The 25,943-nt window shown below is 38.6% G+C and overlaps 1 protein-coding gene and 1 long non-coding RNA gene across 5 annotated transcripts; one reads left to right on the forward strand and one right to left on the reverse strand.

The window, feature by feature from the left end:
* The first annotated feature begins 3,672 nt into the window (after positions 1-3,672).
* Positions 3,673-21,193, forward strand: LOC148888462 (uncharacterized). Of its 2 annotated transcripts, none has more exons than XR_016117085.1 (3): positions 3,673-3,917; positions 15,173-15,291; positions 20,672-21,193. It is a non-coding gene; the product is annotated as an uncharacterized LOC148888462 (long non-coding RNA). The 2 variants fall into 2 exon arrangements; XR_016117086.1 differs by lacking the exon at positions 20,672-21,193 and adding an exon at positions 16,907-17,028.
* pde9ac (phosphodiesterase 9ac) lies at positions 10,605-25,943 on the reverse strand. 3 transcript variants are annotated; one of them, XM_089013044.1, is made up of 20 exons: positions 25,677-25,942; positions 25,309-25,465; positions 23,270-23,340; positions 22,588-22,665; positions 21,316-21,359; positions 21,163-21,217; positions 20,653-20,723; positions 20,473-20,560; positions 20,157-20,235; positions 20,004-20,078; positions 19,822-19,908; positions 17,675-17,779; positions 17,513-17,595; positions 17,145-17,301; positions 16,903-17,016; positions 15,973-16,077; positions 15,303-15,431; positions 15,143-15,238; positions 14,001-14,077; positions 12,525-12,665 (listed from the first exon to the last, which is right to left on the reverse strand). In XM_089013044.1, the coding sequence occupies exons 2-19, from the start codon at positions 25,375-25,377 to the stop codon at positions 14,033-14,035; spliced, it is 1,551 nt and encodes a 516-aa protein (XP_088869170.1). In that variant the 5' UTR covers positions 25,378-25,465; positions 25,677-25,942; the 3' UTR covers positions 12,525-12,665; positions 14,001-14,032. The 3 variants fall into 3 exon arrangements, with proteins under 3 accessions (XP_088869167.1, XP_088869170.1, XP_088869169.1); XM_089013043.1 differs by having other exon boundaries at positions 14,001-14,083; XM_089013041.1 differs by lacking the exon at positions 14,001-14,077 and having other exon boundaries at positions 10,605-12,665; positions 25,677-25,943.

Here is a 25,943-nt window from a genome sequence, read left to right on the forward strand (position 1 = left end):
CACACACACACACACACACTCACACTAAAAGTCTCTGCCCATCCCCCAAAAGAAGGAGGGAGGCTTCTCATGTGATCCCCCCTTCTGCACTCTCAACTAATAATACCCCTACACTGAACACTTTTCGCCCCCCTTATTCTTTATACACGTGTTTCTCAAACTTTCTACCAAGTGCGACCATGAAAAAGTTCAACTCCTCTCCAAATACTGCCATAGTGACTAATATTTAAGTATAGCACAGAAAAGATAAAATAATGGTTGATTCAGAAAAAATATGCGACTTGTATTTTGCATTGCAGTAAGCCACTGTGACATTGTCGAGTTTAAATAGCAACCCTGTGTTTGAATATGTATGGGAAAAAAAATAACAGAACAGTACTGTACTTGAATAATGTTCAATCAGTGGCGAGCCATGCATTTCGCTGCGAGGCGTCCAGGTTGATGTTTGACCCCAGTAACAAACGATGGCTTTGATGTGATTGGTTAAATGCTTAGATAAAGCACGCATCTGGAAGCAGCGCAACAGGGGAAATGTAATGAAAGGAAGCCGAAAGACAATTTTGAATTATTTAATAAGAATTCATGAACAAAGTATAATTCACATCAGTCAATGATTCAGATATTTTTAGACCAGCAGAGAAGGCTTTGCAGGTCTTGACGGTCTGCCACTGAATTACAGTAAACCACTGTGACATAGTCTCGTTTGAACATCAACCCAATGTTTGAATATGTAGTGGGGAAAAAATTGCAGTACTTGAATAATGTTCAATTAATGTGCGTCACACGTTTGCATAGCACGTCCGCCTCACAGTGTAGAGGTGTGGGGCTTGATTCCGGCACCAGCCTTCCTGCACCGAGTTTGCAAATTCATATTTGGGTGTAGTGCAAAACTGCATGACACCATTCTGGCAAGCTTTTTAACAACATAACCCATCTTCCGTACGTTGTTTTCTCAAAATTCCAATGGTTGGATTAGCTTAGCCTTTATTAGTCTCACAGTGCAGAATTTTACATTTCACAGCAGCAAAGTGATGAAAGTGGAAAGGAAAGGAATAAGTAGAAAAACAAAATACAGGACTTGCGCCATCTTGAATTCAACACAACAAAAAAAAAGACTTAATTCATAAATGTTCTTTGGACACATTGGATTGGATTTTGGATTGGATTGGATTTGCCTTTATTAGTCTCGCAGTGGAGAAATTTACATTTCACAGCAGAAAAGTGATGAAATGAATGAAAGTCTTCTTCTTTTCCTTTCGGCTTTTCCCTTCAAGGGGTCGCCACAGCAAATCAGTAACCTCCATCTTCAGAGGTACGCATGTTTGTTTTGGCCCAGCTTTTACGTCGGATGCCCTTCCTGACACAACCCTCTGTATTTATCCAGGCTTGGGACCGGCGCAAGAATACTTGTGTCCCTTTGTGGCTACAGAACAAGCAACTCGCTCAGTAAAAGGCTCCCAAACACAAAATGGTCATCAGCACAGCAACAATCAAAAAAGCAAAACTCTACTTACCATTTGATGACAATGCTGTGATCTTACCATGAAATGGGCATGTCTTTCCCTATATTACATCACAAACAGGACTTTAAAGTCTACGTTACAGCTCATTGATGGCATGTAATTTGGAGGATGCAGCCAAGAATTGTTCTTCACAGATTAGGTTGGCTCTTACTGCTCGTCTCGCTTGTTTTACATACAATGCCAAAAGTAGAAACACAAAATACATGATCTGCTGGAAAGGCAGCCACTCTCGCGGCGCCGTCTTGAAGTCAAAAGAACAAAAAATCTAAATACATAAATACATAACAGATATGACAACATAAAGACAATATGACAACACAAAGACAAAGAGAGTTGTTCCTCCTTAAGCACATTCTGTACCCTATTTGTTACATGAAGCAGTTGTAGATGAAAGAGGAGAGGATCAAAGCGTCTTTTCACCAGTGGATTATTATTATTATTATTATTATTAATAATAATAATAATAATAATAATAATAATAATAATAATGGCATTGCGGTATAATTTACCAAACCCAAGATGGAAATTTCAAAAGAGAAGAAAAAGAATGATAATCTTAAATTCGAGCTGTGAGTCACATGGAGTACATGACCAGTACTTTGACTGCAAAAAGAACCATTTCATCAATTCCTGCACTTCACCATCTGAAGTCTTTATCTCTTCTGTGTGGGCCGAGACCCAAGGGCTTATGACCCCCCGAATGTGCCAGCACTTGAGTGTGGCATAGATTGCAAGGCATGGTTGCTCCAGTGAAGGAGAAAGCAAACAGAGAGAGCAAACAAAGATTTGAGTCAGGGTTCAGAAAAACCAAAACGCAGGCTGAGCGGATTGAAGGATCGGAGCTTGCGAAAACAAAACCTCTTTTGTGACAACATTTAACCATCAAGAGATGTCCATGCAGCTTTCAAACGTTTCAATGATCGCTACAACTTTTAGCCTGAGAGAGCGAGTGAGTTCGAGAGAGAGAGTTGTCAGCCCCCAGTATTGATCATTGAATTAACTGACAACTTAAAGTATTTGCTGGTTGCATCATTTTCAAATCCAGTCCAAACGTTAGAACCAAAGTGCAGTCGCAGAGCCGTGTGACACATGACAAAGAAAGACGCAAGTCAAAGTGTGCTCATGACGTTCATTATTAACTCGCAATCATTGAATTCAAAACAAGCCCACGCGCGTGAACATGCACAAAACACACACATACGTACACTTTTCCACAATAAAATATGTCAAGTGCAAAAATCCCATGGAGAAATTTGACATTTTTCAGCCAGGCACTTAACTTTAAATGTTAAAAAAATGTGAAGCAAATTGTCTTTATTATGAGAAATGTGTTTTTTCACTGCTCGTGCTGCATTCCAATTCAACTTCTGTATACTTCTATGTGCGGTGACATGTTCACGGATAAATTTAAAAAATGCTTTTGACAGAATTTGCCCCACTTTTGTTTTTGTAACAAATTTCAACCAGTAATCTGTACCTCATCACATATTGTAAAGGCAGAAGCACGGCTAAAGAGGCACACACTTTTACTTGAATACCATATTTTCCGCTATATAAGAGGCACTCAAAAGCCTCCATTTTCTTCAAAAGATGACTCTGCGTCTTATACGCAGGTGCGCCTTATATGTGAAGTAATATTGAGCCACAACAGGTCTCCTCGTATCTTCTGTCAGCAGCTACAAACTCCATTTCTCCTTGAAGAAGTATTGCATAACCGCAGCCTGTAATGTAGCACCTTATAATGTGGTGTGCCTTATATATGGAAACATTTTATGTGTTTATATATTATATTTATATATTATATTTGCAAAACTGTTTTCATTCATTGAAGATGTGCCTTCAATAAATGAAAACAGTTTGAAAATACACCATTCCTTGGGGGTGTGCCTTATACTCCAGCGCGCCTTATACACCGGAAAATGTGCTGTTTTTTTCTTCCATGCTCCTTCCAGAGATGTAGAATATTTTCACAAAGAGATGATCTCCACACACTAATACCATCTAATACCATCACTAAATCTGCAATGTTTTCCTTCAAAAGTCTTCATTTTAACACAGAAAGCCTCCCGAGACAACGAGTGGATGATTCCCAGCTGCATCATAGCAGATTGAAAACACCGAGCGGAGGAGGAGAGACGTCTGGACTTGATGTCTGCTCTCCTCCACACACATGCAAAAAAACTTGTTCATCTAAGGATCACATGAGCCAAAAACACACTGACTCCTGATGATATTTTCAGATATTTTCTCCCTCTTAAACTGTGCTCGGGGTGTCGGGACTGCAGCAAGGCAGGCGGGAGCTCAGCGGGAGATATCCCCTTACGCATGAGGCGAACCGGAGCCAGCAACAAGAAGCGAGGAGGTGCACAGGCCCGCATGGAGCTGGAGTACAAGGTTAGAATAATGACAGTTACTTTTGTGCCTTATATTGACATATTTGACAATCAAATCACTGTGAGGAGAAGTCAATGCATGTTCAAAAAATATGTCACGATATGCAAGGTTGTGGAACCCAAAAATGCAGGCAGAAGAGAGTCGCAGGGTGTATTTGACAAATTGCATTATATAAAGTCAGCAGGAAGAAAATCTAAAAACAACAAAGTCATCTGAAAAAAAGTAGCAAACAAAACTATAAATAAGACATGCCAAAATGAAACAAACCTGACAGGGTGGTGAAACAAACAATGACCCAACGCTGAATGGTCGTGCCGGGAGTTCTTTTACCCGCCACTGATTAAAATGACCAAGAGCTGTGCAGCTGTAGTTGGGCCCTACAATGCCACCCGTTGGTCGCAAACCGAAACGTGACAAAATACTATACAATAAAAACAATTACTATATACTCCACTCTCCAAGTACTGTTTTATGATAGTTACACATGCCAAACTTTGATCAACTTCATATCAGTGTATAGTAACAACATGGGCATGTGTTTTATTCGGGTACTCCAGTTTGCTCCCAAATCCCGCAAAAAATAAATGGCAGGCTAATGAAACACTCTAAATTGTCTCTAGGTGTGATTGTGAGTGCAAATGTTTATTTATATATTTTTTTGCTCTATTTGCACCCTGCTATTAGCCGGTAACCAGTTCAGGGTGTACCCCGCCTGTCCAAAGACAGCTCGGATAGGCTCCAGCATGCCTGCAACCCTCATCATAATAAGACGAATAGAAGATAGTTGAGTGGAACTATGCAAACTAACAATATTTTGAAAGGATTGACTCATCAAAACATGTTTAACTCATTCACTGCCATTCACAATTTTATTCGGGAATTGAAAAGTGTGACGTGGAGCGCCATTCCCAAATGCATTCGGTTTATTTGGGGGGAGGGGGGGATGCCGATAAAGCACTTCTCGGACCTCTGGCAATGTTTTTCCCATCCACAACGGGGCAGAATTTGCCTTCTGTCCGTTCGCGCCTTGTTCAAGCTTCAGAAGTGCGATATAAATCAATATGCATGTATTGTATTGCATTTTGTACAGTCGCCCCCATTTCAAGCTCAGATAACTCCATACCAATATAACTTGGGAATTAACTATTATTTTCTGAATGTTTATGCAGTTCTAAAACTCAATATTTTGTGGGTCCTGGAATTTGAGTGACACATTTTTGCATGTCTGGCAGTGAATGAGTTAAAGAGTCACACCTCTACTATAACCAAGAGTGCATCATAAATGTAGTTTTTATTTTTTCGAACAAACAACATAGATTTTTGTCAAATCTGCGTTGCACAATGGAGACTTTTCTGCAAAAACATGGCTGGCAAAAATATATAGTGTATCTCCATTTTGTAATACATTTGTAATTTTCATTTAAAGATATGTAAAATCATGAACAATATTGAAGATGGTCAAGTTCCTGTACAGATAACCTGTGACACTTCACATCATCATTTACACACTTCAAATCATCATCATTCACATATCATTTTTTTAATCTTGTACTATGTTAATAATTCTTTTCAAACAGAATCAACTTTGGACTCTGTGCGTGATGTTAAAAGTTATTATTGATGCAAGGCTTAGCAAGCACATTATAATAGTGCCATTAAAAATAGGTCATCTTTTTCAAGTGAAGACATAGGAAAGCAAAGGGGCATCAGAATAAGCATGTTGAAACACGCAAAAGGGCCTGTTCTCATAACATTAGGGTTCACAGTCACAGGTCATGAATTAACTGTTATAAATCCTAAAGGGGAGGGGAGAAAAAAACAAAGCCCCTCCTCCCACTGAACAGTTCCTCATCCTAAACACGCACTTATTGGGAAGGAATTTGATGGAAACTCCCATAAAGTTAATGATAGGGTGAGAGGAGGTGTGTTTAGGGTGAGGGGCGTACTTTTGATTTGTGTAAAAATAAATAAACATGTTGGGGAGTATAGCTGGGAGCATTAAAAGTCAGGGTAGAGTGAATATTTCCTGGCACAGTCCCAGCATGTGATGAAAGATGATTAAACACAGGGACAGGAACGTATCATTTCTCATTTCTTTCTCGATTACGGGGTTGTCATGATCTTATCCTACCTACCAAGCATTACCTCACTGGACCCATCTAACTGCACCCATTGGGACCTTGCAATTGTTTATAAAAATAAATAAACACAAACAAAAGGTGTTTTGGCCATGAAACTCAAACATCAGATGAGTTGGTTTGGAAAACATCTGTTCAACATACGCAGCAGGTATCTGCTTGGCTTTTAATTCTTCAAAAATCCTGACTTGGTTTTCTTTTTAAACTGTTTGCCATGTGTTACACATATGATAATCACACACTTTCCTCCAGATAGTTCAAGACATATTATTTTCAACAGTCACTTGATCGCTTATACTTCAGAAAAAGGAGGTAATCAATCAAAAAGCGAAACTCGTGCAAATCTGGACTGTGCACCAAAGATCATGAAAAATGGAATAGAATAATTTGCAAAGCCTCATCAATCTATGTTCAACTGAATATATACTAATTTTAAATTTATTTGATGTCTGCTACATATTCCAAAATACCCGGGACAGGGTGTTAGCCACAGTGTTATATTACCTTTCAATTAGTGTTTGGAAACTGACAACATTAATTAGCTAACCTTTCGGAATCCATACCCATTCTTACATGAAATAAAATTTCAGATGCTCAACAGTCTATAGTCTCAGTTGAATGCATTTGTTTCATAATGTGCCACTCATTTTAAAAGGGAGACATGTTTGGACTGTTGGCAGGCCAGTCAAGTATTCGTGTTCTTTTAGTACAGACTACTGTGAGACAATGACCTGCCCTCCTAAAAATTCCTTCGAGTCTACATATGTTTCAAGGATTGCATCGTATGTCAAATCATATGCTCTCCAGGGCCATATGATGATTGCAGGCCAAAAAGTTGCCCCACCCTTGCTCTCCAGTCCAAGTGTGTCCATTAGTACTGTTTTAAAGGACCGACATTTCTGTTAGTTGAACAGATAACAGGCCAGCCCTGCTGCTGGTGTTCTGCCAGCACACAATCAAGATGCCTGCGGCAGATTATTTAGCTGTAAACAAAGTAGTGCCGTGTAGTGGACCATCAGGCCTTTCATACTCTGAAGATCAGTATTACATGTGGAGCAATGTAAATGCAAAGGAGTGAAGGCAAAAGGAGATAAATGTGAGCTATACAGTACAAAAGGTTACAAAAACAGCCATTGCAGTCAATCAGTCATGAGTTTAAACAATATACTGGTCTGCATCTGGTCATCGTAGGGGACATTGCGGGGGTGGGGGTTGCCTGCATGGAAAGATCCGACAACACAGGATACTCCCCGAACGATGCTGGTATGTTGGAAACTTGACTTAGTGAAGAGAGCCAGTATGTGCTGAGCTCTTTGGAAATCAGATATTTCCTTATTTACGAAGTCTAAAGTTACCTTTGATCGCGAAACCACGTGACCCACAACTGAACTGAAAAGGAGGTGAAGCAAACACGTGGAATGTAAAGCACCAGTTGTGATTGCAACACGAAAACAAGATGAAAGTACATCACGTTGTTAATCAATGATCCAATGTTTCTGTTGAAGCAATTCACGAAAGTGCTATCAAAGCCTCCACAAAGGTTATGAACAACCTTTTAGGGCAGTGAATTTCAAAGCTAGGCCTTCAGTAGTGATATGTCTGAATCAATCCACAGCTGAGAGTGTGGTGTGATTTACTACACGTCCACTAGAGGGTGCCACTAGCCAGGAAATAACTTGTGACTTGAAGAAACTTAAGAAATACCGTCATGAAACTGTTCGCATTTGACGCATGACCGTGTGGATTCGTGATAATCTCATACAATTGCACAATTATTTGATATTTTTGTTAGCTTCAGAGATGTCCAACATTTCTTAATGATGTCCATCTATTTTACAGCTAAAGGGTGCTAGCTCTGCCAATATGCTCTTATCACTAGCGGATAGTGATACGATAATTGGCTAGTGACTAGCCAGTCATAGTTTGCTGGAAGCAGCACAACAAGGGAAATGCAATGAAAGGAAGCTGAAAGACTATTTGAAATTATTTAATAAAAAAATCATGGACAAAATATAATTCACATTAGTCTGTAATTCAGATACAGTATTTATAGGCCAGCAGAGAGGGCTTTGCAGGCCCACCACTGTCATGTGTGCAGGACAACTTCCTGGTTTAACCACTATATTGCGTGCACCTTAGCGTGTGAGATATAGTGTCAGGCAAAACAACAAAATAGTCTTCTACCTGATGTCAAACTTATATTTCAAACATACTGTATATTTATCCAAACAAATTTAATCGGGGATTAAACCAAAATTGAAACAGGCTGTCACCTATCACAAAAACTCCGTTGAGGAATGTAGCTGAATAGGTTCAAGCAAATAATATAGGAACACTGATCATTCCAGAGAATGTCAGGAGTGGTGATTTCTCCACCTCAACAATAAGCACGTCATTGTCTAGGTGTATGTTGGATCACATAGGACCATCCTAGCTAGGCTGTTTGTCTGGTCAATAGAGAAGACAAACTGGTGCGGGTGACTCACTCGTCTGCCTGATGTTCAAGTCTAATCTGTGGCTTGGCACCGGAATCTGGTGTGTTTACATAGACACGGCGGGGAATCCTGCTGTTTACACATGCGGTATTTTGAAAGTAGCATGAATAATCAACCGATTAACACAATAAAAGAAACGTAGCATGAAATATTCACTTGAGATTGAAACAGTTTTCATTTGGATCCATGTGTCCCAAATTTTATGTACTGTATTTTCCGCTGTATTAGGCACACCAGAGTATAAGGCGCAGCCCCGATGAATGGTGTCTTTTCAAACATTTTCCATATACAAGGCGCACCAAACTATAAGGCGCACCTTCACTGAATGAAAAATGTTTTCCAAATATAATATATAAATCTATACAAGTTTTCCAAAAATAAGGCACACCACATTTTAAGACGGTACAGTAGAAGCTAGGGTTACGCACTACTTCTTCTAGAGGAGGAAATGGAGTCGTGGCTGCTGAGAGTAGTTGCGAGACCTGTTGTGGCTCAATATTACTTCACATATAAGGCGCAGGGTCGTCTTTTGAGAAAAAGTGGAAGCTTTTGGGTGTGCCCTATACACTGTAAAATACGGTATTTAGCCATGAAATAACTGTATATTGATTACACACGCACATACACACAATGCCTATTCTCTATTAAAATCAAACTCTCAATCATAACTCTGAAATAGCTCAAACCATGTGTTATCACCCATGGTGGATTTTAATTTGAGAAAGTGAGAGTACCAATGGGAGGTGAAAAAGAATGTAGGAATGTGGAAATATTGTGCTTTAGGGCCAACGGTTTTAACTGCGACTGTGAATCTCTTTTAGGAGAGCCATGATGACTTAATAAAAACAATCAAAACAGAGTATTATATTTATAAAAGAACAATGTGTTGCTTGGAGGGCTTTTATATTGGATCGCAGTAGAGTCTGCTCAATGTACATAATCTATATTGACATTCTGGTGTGAGAAGTCCAAATCCAACATATCAACATCCATATTAGGACATATTTTAACATCTCGTTTTCAATCCATTTTGGAAGTCATTTCAACGCATAGATGTAGTTCTTAATATGTTCAGTGATCTGATGATGGAGAAACTGGCTAAAATAAATAATGAAGTCAGAAATATTTACCAGAAATCCATTTCAACGCCCTTGCTAATTCTGATTGCTGCAGTAGTTGACAGTGATAGGCCACTGCCCACTAGAGCTGAACATATGATATGGTTCGTCTGTCATAATGGAGAAATGGGACACATTTTGTCACATTTCAGTTTGTGACCAACGGGTGGCACTGTAGGGCCCTGCCTGCAGCTGCACTGGTGTTGGTCGTTTTAATAAGGGACAGTAAAAAAGGGAAAAAAAACAACTGGACACTTGTAAATATGGGTTGATGCAATACAGTTACGTATGTCAATATGCCTTTCTTGATACTTTTATGAAACGGTTTTGCACATTTACAGTACATAGTTGACATTTTTATTTTGCTATGCTTAGAATATTTTGTTTTCTATCCTTTCCACCCCCACCCCACCCCCTTTGAAATTGCTGCGGTGGACTGCAAAGTTCCGCATTGTGGGACGAATAAAGGTTTTCTGATTCTGATTCTGACTCTTGGCATGAGCATTCAGTGTCGGGTCAGTGTCTTTCAACTCATGGTTTTGTTTGCTACTTTTGACCTTTTTGTTCGAATGACTTTGTTGTTTGATATTTTATTCCTGCCGATGGTATTTAACACAATTTGTCAAATACACCCTGATTCTACCCCCTGCCTGCTTTTTTGGGGTCTACCACCACCACCACATTGCAAATCGTGACACATTTCAGTGACAGAAAGAAACTAAATTCTGGTTGCTGTCATACTTGCAAATAGTTAACAACTACTTACTGCAGCTCCAATTGCGATTCAATGATATCGACTTGAGAATCTCTCCAAAAATGAAATCCCAAAGCTGTTACATCAGAAGATTGTTGTCATTTCAGAACATGTGGAGTACAATCATTTTAAATAATCTCAACCAAGAAACACAGTAGCTCCAAAAGAGATAAAAGTGGTGCCCCAAGTCTTTATTGGTAGGTGATCAGTGTTTCATTCACTGGACTGGCCATGCTTGGTATGTTGAGTTCAATGAGAACATTCCCGCAGGCTAAAAAGATGTTCACGGCAAGTGGAAAAGTATATTGACCCAAACAAACAGGGTACTTGCACAAATAAAAATACATATTTCATCTCTTCTCAACTGCAATCATGTGATGTAGGGCTGATTTTCTTTTATTGCTTGGAGATGAGGTTGTAGATTGGTGAGTCATACCATGTTTATTGCCTTGTATACCATCTGCTCCCAAATGGGTGGTATCCTTATCCTGTGTGAGCTCTGGATAATTACTGGAGTGTCAAGAACAACAAAAATGACAAAAACCCGAGTAGATGCCAGAAAAAAAAAATACTTTGATCAGATGGAGCTGATAAGACGGAGGGAGGAGGAAGTGTACTGTGATAAATGACACCTTTGGGTGGTATGGAGCTGAATCGAGTTCCTTTGTCGACCTCAAGTCTAAAAATGTGCTGATAAAAGGTACTTTCTTTAGAAGTGCAACAATTCATGACTGCTCATGTGATTTCTCAGTATGATTGAAAAAAGTGTACATAGAATTACATCAAAAAGGGTTACTGGGATTTGTTTGTTTGTTATCAAGTGCTACGAAAATCATTTTTTTATTGCTTTAAAAACACATCTGACTGCAACTGTAATAATAAATAAGCATTCTGGTAAGTTGAAAATAAACACTTTGATCATGACAGATGCTTTTTTTAAGTGAAAAGAAACATAACAGAAATGGACGGTTGGCCTCTCTACATCGACACAATTGGATTTAATAGGAAACACTCACCATCTGATTGCAGTGTAGACTTTGACGTTCAAGATGTTTCCATTTTCAGGGACATGAGATGCTTTGGACAATGTGACATCATTTGCTGTTGCTTGAGCCAGATGATGTTACCCTATCCAGATCCACTACAATGTGGAATGTTTTGGCTCATGTGCAATTCCTATCTATTGCTTTCTGTTTCTTTTCTCTCGCCACTGTTACAAAAAATGTTGGATTGTTGTCATCCAAAAAATGTAATGAAATCTAGAATTCCCAAACTTTTTGGGAGATAAATGCATCCACCCAAATATGATGCTAACCGCTTAACCTCATTAAAGTCGTATCTGTGCTTAGTAGAATATTTAAAAGTGTGAAGACTAAAGATCACAAAATGGTATCAAGTGATGGATATGTGATGGAAAGTCCTGGAAAATTATCTCCAGGGACAAAACTCACAATTGGATTGACTTTTATATCATCCAAATACTTTTGAATTCTCAAATGGTGATACCCTGCATAAAATGGCAGTCAATGATAAATGCCAGTTTTACCTAAACACAATCACGTGCTGCTTATTTTATTTCAAATATATTTGGTGTAATATCATAAAAATAATGTCTTTGTCCAAATACCTATGGACATAACTGTTTACTGATTATTAAAATTCTAGTACTCATGATGGTTTCTGGTCTTTGACCTCACCAGTATGTGGAAGTTTAAATTTGACATTTGGGAAGTAGGAAAAAGTTCCCCAGATTTCCCGAATTAGTTGAATAGTCTGAATGTAAAATAGTTTGACACGGCCAAAAAATTAAAACACAGAATATAGTAATGTGACATTTCTTAATGTAGGTATTATATTTGGAATTGGGGGAATGGGAAGAATAATAGAGGATTATGACTTGAGCGAATTTGTTATTTTAATCATGTGATTTTTAGGGAACCTGTTTTTTTTTCTGGATATTTGCAGTGCTGTCAAAGTACACAAATAAATCGAGCTAGTCACCACAAATAAACAGATAAAGCTCACTGGAGGGGATAGGGGTGCTTCTCTGTTATATGCAGTGCAAAAATTCTAAGTCAACATTGAAGATACAATGCCATCTTGGTGCCTAACTTAGAGTATGTCGTCTCTCTGCTCTCTCGTGTCGCTTCACGTGTTGATTGTCACAACGCAGGACTCCCAAGTCCTCAACCAGACTCGTTCTTCTTAAAGTCTTTGCTGAATTTGAACACCAAAGAGGACCCCTAAGAGGAAAAGACACCCGGAATTGGTGTTTAATTTTTTTAAAGGTAGAAGGAAGGGAGGAAGTAAGGAAAGTGATGCAAACAAGACAAACTAAGACTTGTGTCTAGTCAATACCACCCAAAACCCGCGGCCACAATTCCCATGCATGGGCCACTAAATCTTACTCTAAATGGACTTGCACTTTTAATTAAAGTATTTAAATTAAAAACAACTTTGAAGTATTTAAAAACAGGTCACTTTTGATTGACACTTTCAGTGTGTTTCCAGTAACAAGCATATAATGTACACAGGGGTGTTTATTTTGTCCTTCAAAGTAAGGCCACTGAAAAATGTATATAATTGCAACAATGACCTCTATCGCAATTGTCCTCATTAGGGTTGCTGGTGAACTTAAGTCAAAAGTGGCCATTTTTAAGTTGACAATTTGGGTTCACCCTGGAATGGAAAACAGCCAATCACATAGACAAACAACCATTAACAAAGTACCATTATCACTTTCATTGATGTATCGATATATTTAAATAAGTATGCAAATGCAGGATATTCTCTTTAACTTTATGTTTCATTTATGGTATTCGTCTGCAAAATGATTTAAAAAAATGCATTCTATTCTACCGATGTCAATCAATAGCGACCATTCTTGGTTTTTTAGAGTTATTTGACTTTCTTGCATTGTTGTGTGGCTCATTGAATTATGTACATAATGTGGCCAGTGAGTGTAAAAAAGAAAATAGTCATTTTAGTTTATAAGCAGAAATGGTGGAAAAGACGCAACAAGAAGATTAAGAGGGAAAAAAAGGATACATGACAATTTCATCACTTAATTTGTCCCTGTTTCAAGCTCAATGTGTTGAATTTCCTTGAGAGCCTTGATAACATTTGCATGTTAGAGTCGTTTAATACACCAGCCCTTTTCTTAGGATAAGTACTGCGGATTTGTGACTTTGTGTGTTAGTTTAAGCTAAGTGTTAGCTTAGCAAAAAATGGTGGTCAATCAGTGTTAGTTTAAGCTAAGTGAAAAAAAACGTGTGTCATTTGAAAAAAAAAACACAAAATGTACTTCTCACAAGCTTGGACAATTTAATCACTTCAGTGATGACAATATCAGTATTTCATCTGTAACGTGTTATATTTCCTTATTGTAATGCCCCCCCCCCCCCCCAAAAAAAAAAAAAAGATTTATCTCTTACGAATATTCAATTAAAAGTAACCTGAATTGAACTGAAATTCAACATGATGAAAGTTTTGGCATGTTCCTGCAGCAGAGGCAGAGACAGTCACACACTCATGACACTAAACGTTAGCACACAACCAAGGCGTCACTTCTTACTTACACAGATACCACTGCACTCACTCACTGTGGAGCTTACTTCTTCTTGCCGCCTAATGACATATTTTCAGTTTTTTTCTTCTGTGCCTCATTGAACAAAAGACATACCTGTATGTTAGCAAGTGGATTTGGATTGGGGTGCGGTGCACATGCATTCATGTGTGACCGTGTGTACCTCAAACAGACATTACTTGACTTTTGGGGTGTTGGTGACCCCGACATGAAACATTTTGAATTGGCCAAAATTGAAACTGTTGACTGTTCAGCATGGGTTTTCAAAGTGTGGGAAAGTGTGTCCTTAAAAAGTGACCACCTAACTACTGTATTTTCCGGTGTATAAGGTGCACCTAAAAGCCTCCATTTTCTTCAAAAGATGACCCTGCACCTAGTACGCAGATGCGCCTTATGTATAAAATAATATTGAGCTGTGACAGGTCTCGTAACTACTGCCAACAGCCAACGACTCCCATTTCCTCCTGCAGAAGAAGTCGTGCGTAACCCCAGCCTCTACTGTAGCACCTGCTTTATATTTGCAAAACATTTATATATTTAGATATTATATTTTGAAAAAAAAAATGTTCATTCATTGAAGGTGCGCTTTACAGCGCATTATATATTCAAAAAGTTTGAAAATACACCATTCATTAGAAGTGTTCCTTATACTCCTGTAAAACGTTTCCACTCACTGAAAGTGCACCTTATAGTCCGGTGTGCCTTATATATGGAAAAAAGCTTGAAAATACACCAGTTATTGAAGGTGCACCTTATACACCAGAAAATACGGTAATTTAAAATCTAAATGGACAAAAGCTATCCAGTGTTTGAAAAAGACAAAGTGTAATTAGTCTAATTCATCCTGAGTAACTTCAGAAAATTACTTGATTTTTAGAACTGAAAATGTACTTTTAGCACGAAGTTGAATAAAAAAAATCTTTATCTTTTCCCAAAATTTGAAAAGCACTGGACTAGATTTTAGTCCTACAAAAGGCCTTTTGTGTCAATATTCATCATCAACGACAGAAATCTGACATCAAATTCTCAAGAGTTTTGTATCTCGTTAAAGTAAGTATATTTTTTTTCAAAATGGATCATATTCGAGACAACAACTCAAACACACACACAAACGACAGATTAAATAAGTTCTACCTCTGTCATGGCATCATCAATCTGTTTCAGCTCCTCGTAGTGATCTCGGGAGTCCCTCAGCGGTTGAACCATGATCTCCTCAATTTGAGGGAAAAGCTGTTTGAGAAGAGAGAGGCTTGTCAAGGTATTCACACAAGCAAGATGTGCAGGTGAATCGTACCTTCATGACAGTTTCAAACATGGGGATAAGCACAAACTTGATGAAGCCGATCTGGGCGGTGGGTTTGGTGACTTTGTCTCTGTCCATGAAGGGGGCCACCGGGAGGCCCTCCGACTTCTCCCGGTCACTCTGGGTGACGCAAATGTTAGCATGTGTTATTTTCTTGAAGTGCACTTTAGCGAGCTTGAATTTGACCGCTACGTGCAGTTCTATTGGACTGTATTGAAGTTGAACTCATTCACGGCCATTCCCGAATTTGTTCGGGTTTTGTGCTTCCTTGTTTGGGTCCCGATAAAGCGCTGGCAATGGCCTCTGACTACAGCTGTTGTTAAAGCACTATATAAACCAATATATATGTATTACATTGTATTTTGGACAGCCACCTTCATTTTAACCTCATATAACTGCAGACCTATATAATTTATGAATTAACTTTTTTTCTCTTGAAAGCAGAGAGTCTCAGGTTTCTTAAACTGCATTGAAAGTTTACGAAGTCCTAAAACTCAATATTCTCTAGGTCCTGCTATTTGAGTGAAAATGACAAAAACCCTGGCACTGGAGTGGACACATATTTACACATCGTCTGGCAGTGAATGAGTTAACAAATCTACTGATAATCTTGAAGAATTGTGTAGGTTAAAACAAAAAAAAAAGTTGGTTGAATGCTCACCTGCATGAAGTACTCCTCCAATAAGCAGTCCACCCAAGGCTCGGCCACTTCGGTGGGCCGCACCTCATTGGAAATGTCACAGCATTTGATCAATACCATCTTGAGCTGAAGATATCACAAACATTTTCGATTTTAGGCATTATTGTTCAAGACATACATTCTGCAAGAAAAGCTATGCACTTTTATTTACATCATAACCGGACACACAGAAATTTTTTTTTCGAATCATAACACAAATCAGCTCTGCTATCTGAAAATCCAGGGCCATTTTGAAGCGATTGCATTCGACAAGAAGAAACAACACAGTGTGGCAAATTTTCACATAAATGTTTTCTCTCAATTGAGTGACCCAGTTTAAGTTGTAATAACATATCTCACCACTAGATGGCAGACCTCAACTGAGCCTTTGCTTTCATCGAAGACCAGGGGGATGGAGCGAATGCGGCAGCCAATCATATTGCAGAGAGGTACTTATTGCCTGGAATGGTTTCTTTGTTTGTGTGTTTGTTTTTTTTTTTTGGGGGGGGGGGGGGGGTTCAGGGGGCATTTCATCACATTGTATTTAAACGGTGTGCTATGGAAGTGGCGGACTAAAAAAAAAAAAACATTTACTATGTCTTTGTCTGATTGCTGACCTGTACAATTTTTAGCAGAAATAATTATCTGTAGGGAAAATCAAGCATGTTATGCGTGACTATAAGTACTTCCCCCTGGTTTTGTATGAAAATACACACATGATGAATATCAGCCAGATATGAATTTCAACACAAAAATTGTCGATAGTTTGTTTGTGCATGAGAAGTTCCTCAAATTTGTGTTCTGCCCAAAAATGGCCATGTTCACTGTCATTAATCGTTGCCTTTACTCGTCTAAAATCAGATCGAGTCATGCAGTTGTTGTCGCTGTAAAATGCTGATGTGGTGTATTTACACAGGTCACATGCTCCTCATTGGTGAAGTCAAAGTTGTCCACTTTCTGCTTGAATGAGTCCAGGATCTCGCCATGTCTTGCCATGTCAGTGGCCAGGATGAGAGTGATAATGGCCTGCAATCAAAAGAGCAAAGTTACGTTTTTGTTCAGGTTGGCTTGAAAACGTTACGTATCATTAGTTTAGATATCACAAAGTATACTTGAAGTGTACTTAATGAAGTGTCTGCTGTCGATCCACTCACCTGTCGAATCTGTTTAAAAGCTTCGGGATCCACATTTGCAAAGATGTTGCACTCAGGAAGGGAAAGGATCTGAAAGGCCACCGCGCAATGATGGTTCTCCAGTGGTGAGATGTCATTGTAGCGCACCGCCAGCTCCGTGCGTGCATTGATTTGATACCTGATCGGTGTACAAGATGCTTTTAGAATACTGATGGAAACGCTCCAAAGTCCAGCAACCAACAGCAAAAACAAAACACAAACTAAAAACAAAATCTCCAGATCAACATTCCAGTGGAATCGCTGCACAGTTCAGCAACATCAGTTTCAAAACATTCTTAGTCGAAAGTCATCGTCAGTGTGTTTTATCAGTGATGAATAGCAAATCTTACGTGTTGTTGTATCCAGGGTGGTCTAGATCGTGACACACCGCAGCTGTCATTAGAATGCCCATATCAGTTAGAGTCAGCTTCTCCTGCGTAACAACAGTGAGAGTTTACACAAATTGGGAGGTCCAAAAAGGTCAATATTTCAGGAAAAAAGGGAAGTCGCACCTGGAGGTTGCAGAGGTGGATCATGCCGTACATCATCTGACTAACGCAGAAGCAGTGACGGAAGTTGTGGAAAGGGTTGTTGCGGTAGTTCTCCTGAATGCCCAACTAGATTTGGAAGAGAAAAGAAATGCAACTTTGAACAATTTTTGGATTGGGATTTATGGATTAATGGAATCCATGAATTTCAGAGTAGATCGGAGGTCATTATTAATTTTAATGCTGCATAGGTAGCATTTTTTTCAGGCCACACTTTTTTTTTCCATCGATTGAAGAGTTCTGGGGCGATTGTGCTTTTTTGCGGCTGTAATTTTCACAGTCCTGCTTTGTTCAGTGGAAAGGTCAGTGCTGTTGTACAGTCTGCTTAGCTCGAGGAGCCTGCGATGACAAGAAAGGAGCACTGATGCGGATGTGGAAATGTCGCAGCTTGGAATTGAAGCGTATTTACTTGGGACGGGAGATGTGAGACTGTCTCTTTTCATCAATGGATGCTAAAGCTTCGTATTTGCTTTCAACATTTAGCTTGTAGCAGACGTGCATGTTCCACCATGACATCTCTGATCCACTGGTGAAAAGGACGCTTTGATCATCTCTTCTTTCATTTAGAACTGCTTCATGCTTCATGGGGGTGCAGGAAGTGCTTAAGATAGTCATTCAATCTTTTGTGTTGTGTCACATAAGTAATGTAATTTAGTTTTAGTTTGTGCTGTTTTTTTTTACTTCAATAATAATAATAATAATAAGAAGAAGAAGAAGGTCCCTACTCTCCAACCTGAGAGTAGGGACCTATCATAGCTGTGTCCGGCGCCACAATGTCTGAACATTAGGGATATATAAATGGGGCCGATACGACCAGTCAGACTTTAGTTCGCTGACGAAGCCTCTTGGATAGGAGGCGAAACGTCCGAAACCTTCACTTTTGTACAGATGACGGCTGAAGAAACCTTTTCATCAATAATAAGAATAAGAATAAGAATAAGAATAAGAATAATACATTTAATTTCCAAGCACCTTCCAAAACTCTCAAGGACACTTTACAGTCACATGATTTGTTAGTGCATGTGAGCAGCGGCAGCCATTCACTGTACCAGGAAGTAACACAGCAGCAAAGTTATGAAAGGAAGAGGAAAGGAAAGAAAGAAGTGGAAAAACAAAATACAAGAGCTGCATGGAAAGGCAGAGAGCTGCACAAGCAAATATATTGTTGTATCGATTTAATAGCGGTTTTTGTCAACCTAAAGGAGGAGAAGAACTGGATTTGGTTGCAGATACAGTGAGACCTCAACTTACAAACACCTTATCTTACAAACTTTTCGTCTTAAGAACCTCAAATTTATGAAAATTAAACCTTATAATAAGCACTATTTTCATAATACACACCCACCACGGCTGGCGGAGTGATCTTCGGCGGAAGCACACGACCGAACAGCGCTCCAGCCGGCGCTACTTTGCACACCCCCTCTCATTGAATGCACACGTCGATCGCCTACTTGGAGCTTTTTGCTGATAATTTTACTATGATGGGACGGAAAAAAAAACCACCACAGGCTCGTGTTCAGCCCAGGAAGACACAAAATAAAATCACCGTCGCTGAGAAGAAGGAGATAATTGAAAAACACGAACGAGGTGTGCGTTTGTGTGATTTAGTGGCCGAGCACGGCTATGCTAAGTCAACCATTGCTCCCATTCTCCGCAACACAGAAGCCATCCAAGGTGCGTCTGTTGCAAAAGGTGTTTCCGTGCTCTCAAAGCGACGGTCTAGGGCAATCGAAGAAGTTGAAAAAAAACGTTATTTTACAGCACAGTTTATTTCTTTAATTACAGTCCTCATGTAATGTGCCTCCCTTTGTGACTTTATGATACAATGCAGTGTATTTCTTTCATTACGATACAATAGCACATTTATTATACATAGAATAAGGTATGTTATGTGTAGTTTTAAGGCTTATTTAGTTAAAAACTATATTTTACGGAAACCCGGGAACGGATTATTCCCTTTTTAATGGTTTCCTATGGACATTTCTTTTTTGAGATACACACTTTTCGCCTTACACACTCTGTCTGGGAACCAATTAAGTTCGTAAATTGAGGTCTCACTGTATACCGTTATACAGGTACATGTTGCACATTTTGGTGTTGTGATTCCTTACCAGCCAGCGTTTAAGTGTAATGGGATTCATGTTGAATTCTTTCACCAGACCCAAGTCATGGTACATATACTCCAAACAACTCAGCATCTGAAGTCGCACAAGATGACATCCATGCAAAAAAAGTTTGGATGAAAAGCATCAAAGACAAGCTTGACGACTTGAATTGGCATGCTGTACCATACCTCATTGTGCTCCCAGTGCCAAACATCAAACGTTGGCTTCTTCAGCGCCTCGACAGTCTCCTGAGACAGTGTATACTGTCGAGTACAAATGCGTAAGAAGAAGCAGAGAGAATCTCCATTTGTAATTGTTGTCAAGTATTTCATTAAAGGCACCTTTGGGTAATTGGGAACGTCTCGTCTCGGCGTGACCTTCTTTCCGTCATCAAAATTGTATTTGCATGGGCAGTTTATCCTAAAGCAAGAAAGAAATCGCAACATATTTGGGGTTACGGAGTGTACTAACCTTGAATAGAAGAACACATGCTTTTAACACCTTGAGATAGAAATTGAAACAATGGAAGGACTTGGTTTCTGTTCAAGTTCTCAAATCGATCTAAAATTTTTGATTGAATATAATTGACTGGTTCGCATATGTATTCCAAGGCTTTTATCCGATATCTGTGTAAACCGCATCAAATGTCAAAGTCACCTGCCGCCACTTCTTGATGTCATCTCATCTCGAAGCTTCCTCAGATCATTTTTACACTTCTCAATCTCCACCACCTTCAACCCCTCCACTGAAACATAAAAACGGTGATTCGTAGTTTTCATATTTGTGGTGTTGTGCTACATTGGATTAAATATTTATTTATCAAAATGTGCCACTTACACTCCACTCTCTTCTCCAGCATTGCAAGCCTATTGGTGACCTCGGTTTTCAGCTCATTGATGCGAAACGCTCTGCGAGGGAACCGTATTGCGTCATTCATTCAACAAAATAAGTTGAAAAAAAATATATAGGAAAAAAAAACCATGGAGATTGTTTTGCCATGTGACTGAGTCTTCCTGCAACAAGATCGAGCAAATGGTTTTGAATGACGGTGCTGTCAGGTATATGTGTGAGCTATGTGTAAGGTTTGCCCTGCCGAAGCTGCACAGGTGTTGGTGAATGTAATCAGTGGCAGTTAAAAGGACTCACAGCATTTGTTTCACCCGTCAAGTTTGTTTTGTCTTATCATGTCTTACTCGTGGTTTTGTTTGCTACTTTGGACCGTTTTTGTTCTGATGACTTTGTTGTTTGAGATTTTGTTCAACTTTAATACAATGTGTCAAATTTGCCTGTTTTGGGGGGTCTACCACCAGTCAGGGCATTAAAAAAATAAAAAACCTGAGCTGTTACCTGCTGAACTGCTCAGCCACCTGGGACAACACGTTCTGAAACATGTCCTCTTTCTCTGCACAGACAAATATGTCAGAAAGTTATCACCTCGATAATTTCATGATTGTTGTTGACTTTTTATTGGATGTGGTCGTGGTCGTAGGTTTTGCTTACCTCCAAGTTGGCCAGTAGACAGAGGCACAACTTTGTACAATGAGCTTTAAAAAAAGCAGATTGTTAGTCAAAAAAATTCATTTTTATCCTTCAAAATCAAAATTGATTTCAAATTTTGATGAGTAAAGGATTTGCAAAGAATGTCCACTCCTAATTTGTCAATCTTAATACATTTTCAAAGACCTCCATATATCTATCCATCCATTCATTTTCCGTACCGCTTAGAGTGGGATGCGAGCCGGCGACCTCTGCACTGTGAAGCCGGTGTGCTAACCACTCGACTACCGGCCCGGTCTATATAGACCAGACCTCTATATAGTACATTCATATAATTTCTCAATTTGGACAAATCTAATGTGAGCGAAATCTACTAGAGTTGATTACAAAGCCGAGAAGTCACCAGAATCGTTTGGTAATAAAGATAGTTTTTCCTCAAAATTTTGGGGATGGGTTAGAGGGGGGCGGGGTATCCACACACCCTTGTTCAAATGCCCGGTTTTTACGACATTGAAAAAAAATATTCGGCGAGAACTGGGTATTTCAACCAAGGTGGACCAAATTATCAACAGTTCCCAATAGTCGTCAGTGTGAACACAAAATCCCCAGGCCTCTGTGAGAAAGAAAGAAAGAAAGAAAGAAAGAAAGAAAGAAAGAAAGAAAGAAAGAAAGAAAGAAAGAAAGAAAGAAAGAAAGAAAGAAAGAAAAAAAAGAAAAAAAGAAAGAAAAAAAAGAAAGAAAGAAAAAAAGAAAGAAAGTAAAAAAGAAAGTAAAGAAAGAAAGAAAGAAAGAAAGAAAGAAAGAAAGAAAGAAAGAAAGAAAGAAAGAAAAAAAAGAAAGAAAGTAAAAAAGAAAGAAAGAAAGTAAAAAAAGAAAAAAAGAAAGAAAGAAAGAAAGAAAGAAAGAAAGAAAGAAAGAAAGAAAGAAAGAAAGAAAGAAAGAAAGAAAGAAAGAAACAAAGAAAGAAAGAAACAAAGAAAGAAAGAAAGAAAAAACAGGGAAGGCCTAGTAGCACATGTGGACTTAATTTGGGGTACATCACTTTACTGTACTGACTCACAATTAACATGAGTTTGAATGAATGGTTATATCCGAGTTCAGCCAATTCTTAATCAGCAGGTGGTGTGGTCACTTGTGCAACAACATGAAATCGCTTTTCACCTCTTAAAAACAATGCAATCATCATAAGGTCAACTGTAAATAAATAAAGTTCATCAAATGGCTGGTTTCCTTATTTGAAAAAGTCTGAGTAAGAAAATGTCATAGTACGCATACTTTGGAGAATTGGTGGGCATGGTGGGATCGATTGAGACCAAGGCGCCTTCGGGATCCACCATCATGATTGCAGTGTTCCTATTGGTAGAGCATATTTTAAAAAAAAGTTAGAATATCTTAGTCATTCACCTTTTATTTCGTAAAAATAAATAAATAAATAAAAATAAGTAAAATAAATAAATAAATAAATAAATGAAAACCCATCCCCCTAAAAAAATAAAAAAAAACCTCAAAACGAAATAACAACAACAAATCAAGACTTCCTCAATGCATAAATAAAAAGCCTTAAAATGGAATTAAGCACAGATTATTTCTTTAAAATTACCCCTCCTCCACACCTGCAAAAAAAGCACAAAACCTGTCCTACAGTGCCCCTAGGTGGTGTGGCGTTTGAAGTGCAAGCCAATCTTTTATCCTCCTGCTCCTAATCATCATCATAATCATACATTTACTGGATTTAGGATTTTTGGGTGACCCGCATCAGTAGCATGTAACAATGCCATCTCAATGAAATCAAAATAAAATAATACCAGAATCAAAAGGACAACTGTAAAAATTAGGCATACATTATTTTAGCAGAAAATGTACATTCATGCAAAATATCACCAAAATGATTTTACTGGGATCATAATTATAACAAAAAAGAAAAAAAATCTGACAAAAACAGGAGGGGGGTACCTACCTGGGGATGTTAGAAGACGTACAAAGAAGTTCCTTAATGTCACATGGACTGCAGTGCCGACTGAACACCACCTTAGAATAACACACATGCAATTGCATTAAATGTAAACTAAAAACAACAGGAAATGAAAACCCATCAAACCTAAATGTCATAACATTGAGCCCTATTCAACCCTTTGATGTTATTTTCATCAATACAAGGCCTCGGTAATGCTTCACTGGGCGGGGCACAGTGATCATATACCGCTCTACAGCTCAAAGCCTGAACAATAAATTCAATAGAAAGAACGCTTTGAATGATCCTTCCATAGCCTACAAAGAAACGCCCAACGGCTCAAAGCAATTCTGTGACTGAATGGCATGAATCGTCATAGCAAAATGGCATGCGTGAAAAAGAAAGAGTAACACAAGAACAAGTCACAATGATCTTGATGTGACCTTGAAAACAAACAGGTGTCGCAGACAAACACTAAATTGTAGGTTCGGGCCCTCGAGCAGACATGTGTCATCAGCAGCTCTCTACTTGAAACACTTAGCACAGAGCCGAGTGTTGCAAATAAGCGTATGTGAGTTTGCGATGATGTTGAATGAAATCTAAATGTAGGCATCATTTTGTTTATGGTTTTGAATGCTTTGCATCGTACGAATAACAACTTTACTGCTGCGGTATTTGGCTAATACTTCACAAGTAGGCAGAAAAAAAACTTGTTTTTTTCCTGTATGATTAGCAAAAAGGCTAGTGTAGTTAGTATCATGAAAACAGAGCGTATTGCACTGATATTTCCTTATTATGACAAAAAAGAAGAAATTTTGGAAAAATAAAATGATGGACAGGAATCAAGTATTTTAACATGGCTTCATTTATCAACTGAATTACACACTGCCGAACGTCTCGGTATGCAACAAATTTGTTTCTTCTCTCTCGCTATCAGAAACACCTGTAAGGTGTGCTCGGAGGCAGGTTCATTTTTAGATCTGACTCAGGCGAAGCGTGTTGTGGGAATACTTAGAAAGGTACTTTGAATTGAATTAATCGCATAGATACACACACACACACACACACACACACACACACACACACACACACACACACACACACACACACATACACACACATACACACACACACACACACACACACACACACATATAACACACACTCACATTTCCCTTGTGTTTTGGTGTTCCATCAAGATATAACATATATTTAACGGTATGATTGAAATCTTTCCTTTACGATAATATAAACTTTGTGGAATCTGTTCCGATAGTTACAAAACTTTTTACAACAAATAATCAACCTCCTAAAAAATTGGCTTTGCAAATACCAGTCTAATGACATTCAAATACAGTCGTGTAGTAAGCACAGGTGTTGATAAATATGTTATTGTAAGCCAGTGTCAAACTGGCTTTATTTCTGCAGAAATAATGTCTGCCTAATTTTTACAGTTGTCCTTTTGATATAGGTTTTATTACATTGTATTGTATTTTATTTTTTTGTTTGACAAATACTTTGACTATTTTTTATTTATTTGTATTTTATATTAAATATATTTTTTTTTATTTTATTAACATGGTGTTTAACTTTTGGATAGAATAAGCAATGAATTGTAGAACATAAAACTTGAAAAAAAATGTGTTGAACTGTGTTGAAAAAATGTGTTGAAGCAAACGGTTCATGAGTTTTAATGCAAACGGGTACTCTACACGAAACTTACATTGAACAGAATTTAAAAAGATATTTTAAAAAAATTATAATAATCCCATGCAGGAAAAAGTAAGTTAAAACAGGCTATCTACATAGTTCCAAGCATCATTCTAATACATTTTAAACTTTGTTTATTTGATTAACATTTAATTTGCCGATTATTTTGCAGAAAACGAGAGCGATTTGTGGTGTTGTTGTACCACCATTTTTGAATCACTCATCTATTTCCACTCGATTATCTTTAATGACAACAAAACATGGCAGAAAAGATCTGAATTCAGACCGTGACAATAATTACAATCAGTTGGAATTATTTTTTTTTCGAGACTCACCTTCTGCATTTTGCCATCCACATCTAGAAAAATGGCTTTGGGGGCATAAGATGAGGAGCTAGAGCCCATGTTTGACCTCCCGCTCCTCTTGTGCGCCCGTGGCGATCCGGAATTGGACTGGCACGGATGGGCAAAGTTGAGGAAGCGGGAAGGTTTTCTATCACATATAAAAGAAAGTAATAAATAAATAAAAGAAAAGGTGAATATGGAGGGTTTTGAGGGGGTGGGGGGTGGAATCCATCATGGACAAAAACAAGAAGAAAACAGAAGATAAGAACAAGAAAGCATTTGTCTATTTTTTTCTTCAAAGTTAATGAAATACAAATGATATTCAGATCAAATGAGTCATACGTGCGACCGATACTCACAACGCAAGGTGGGCAGTTTTCCCGACGGATCAACGAAGATAACGTCTCTCTGCAGCGGGCTGACGACGCTGCAGCCGACTCACTTTGGCCACTCGTGAACTGTTCGAAACTGCAACCGAAGGAGGATAAAGGAGGCGCTGAGCCGAGCGATGGCGATGCGGAGTGCGGTGTGAGGGGAGCCAGAAGGCTTTGGTGTTCCATCCATATAACTGGCTCTCCCGGCTAGTTGCCAGGGGACCGTTACTATGGTGAGAAGTAAGACAACCC

The sequence above is a fragment of the Hippocampus bargibanti genome, linkage group LG14 (genome assembly GCF_051943395.1).
Source record: "Hippocampus bargibanti isolate YZ-2025 linkage group LG14, ASM5194339v1, whole genome shotgun sequence".
NCBI lineage: Eukaryota > Metazoa > Chordata > Actinopteri > Syngnathiformes > Syngnathidae > Hippocampus > Hippocampus bargibanti.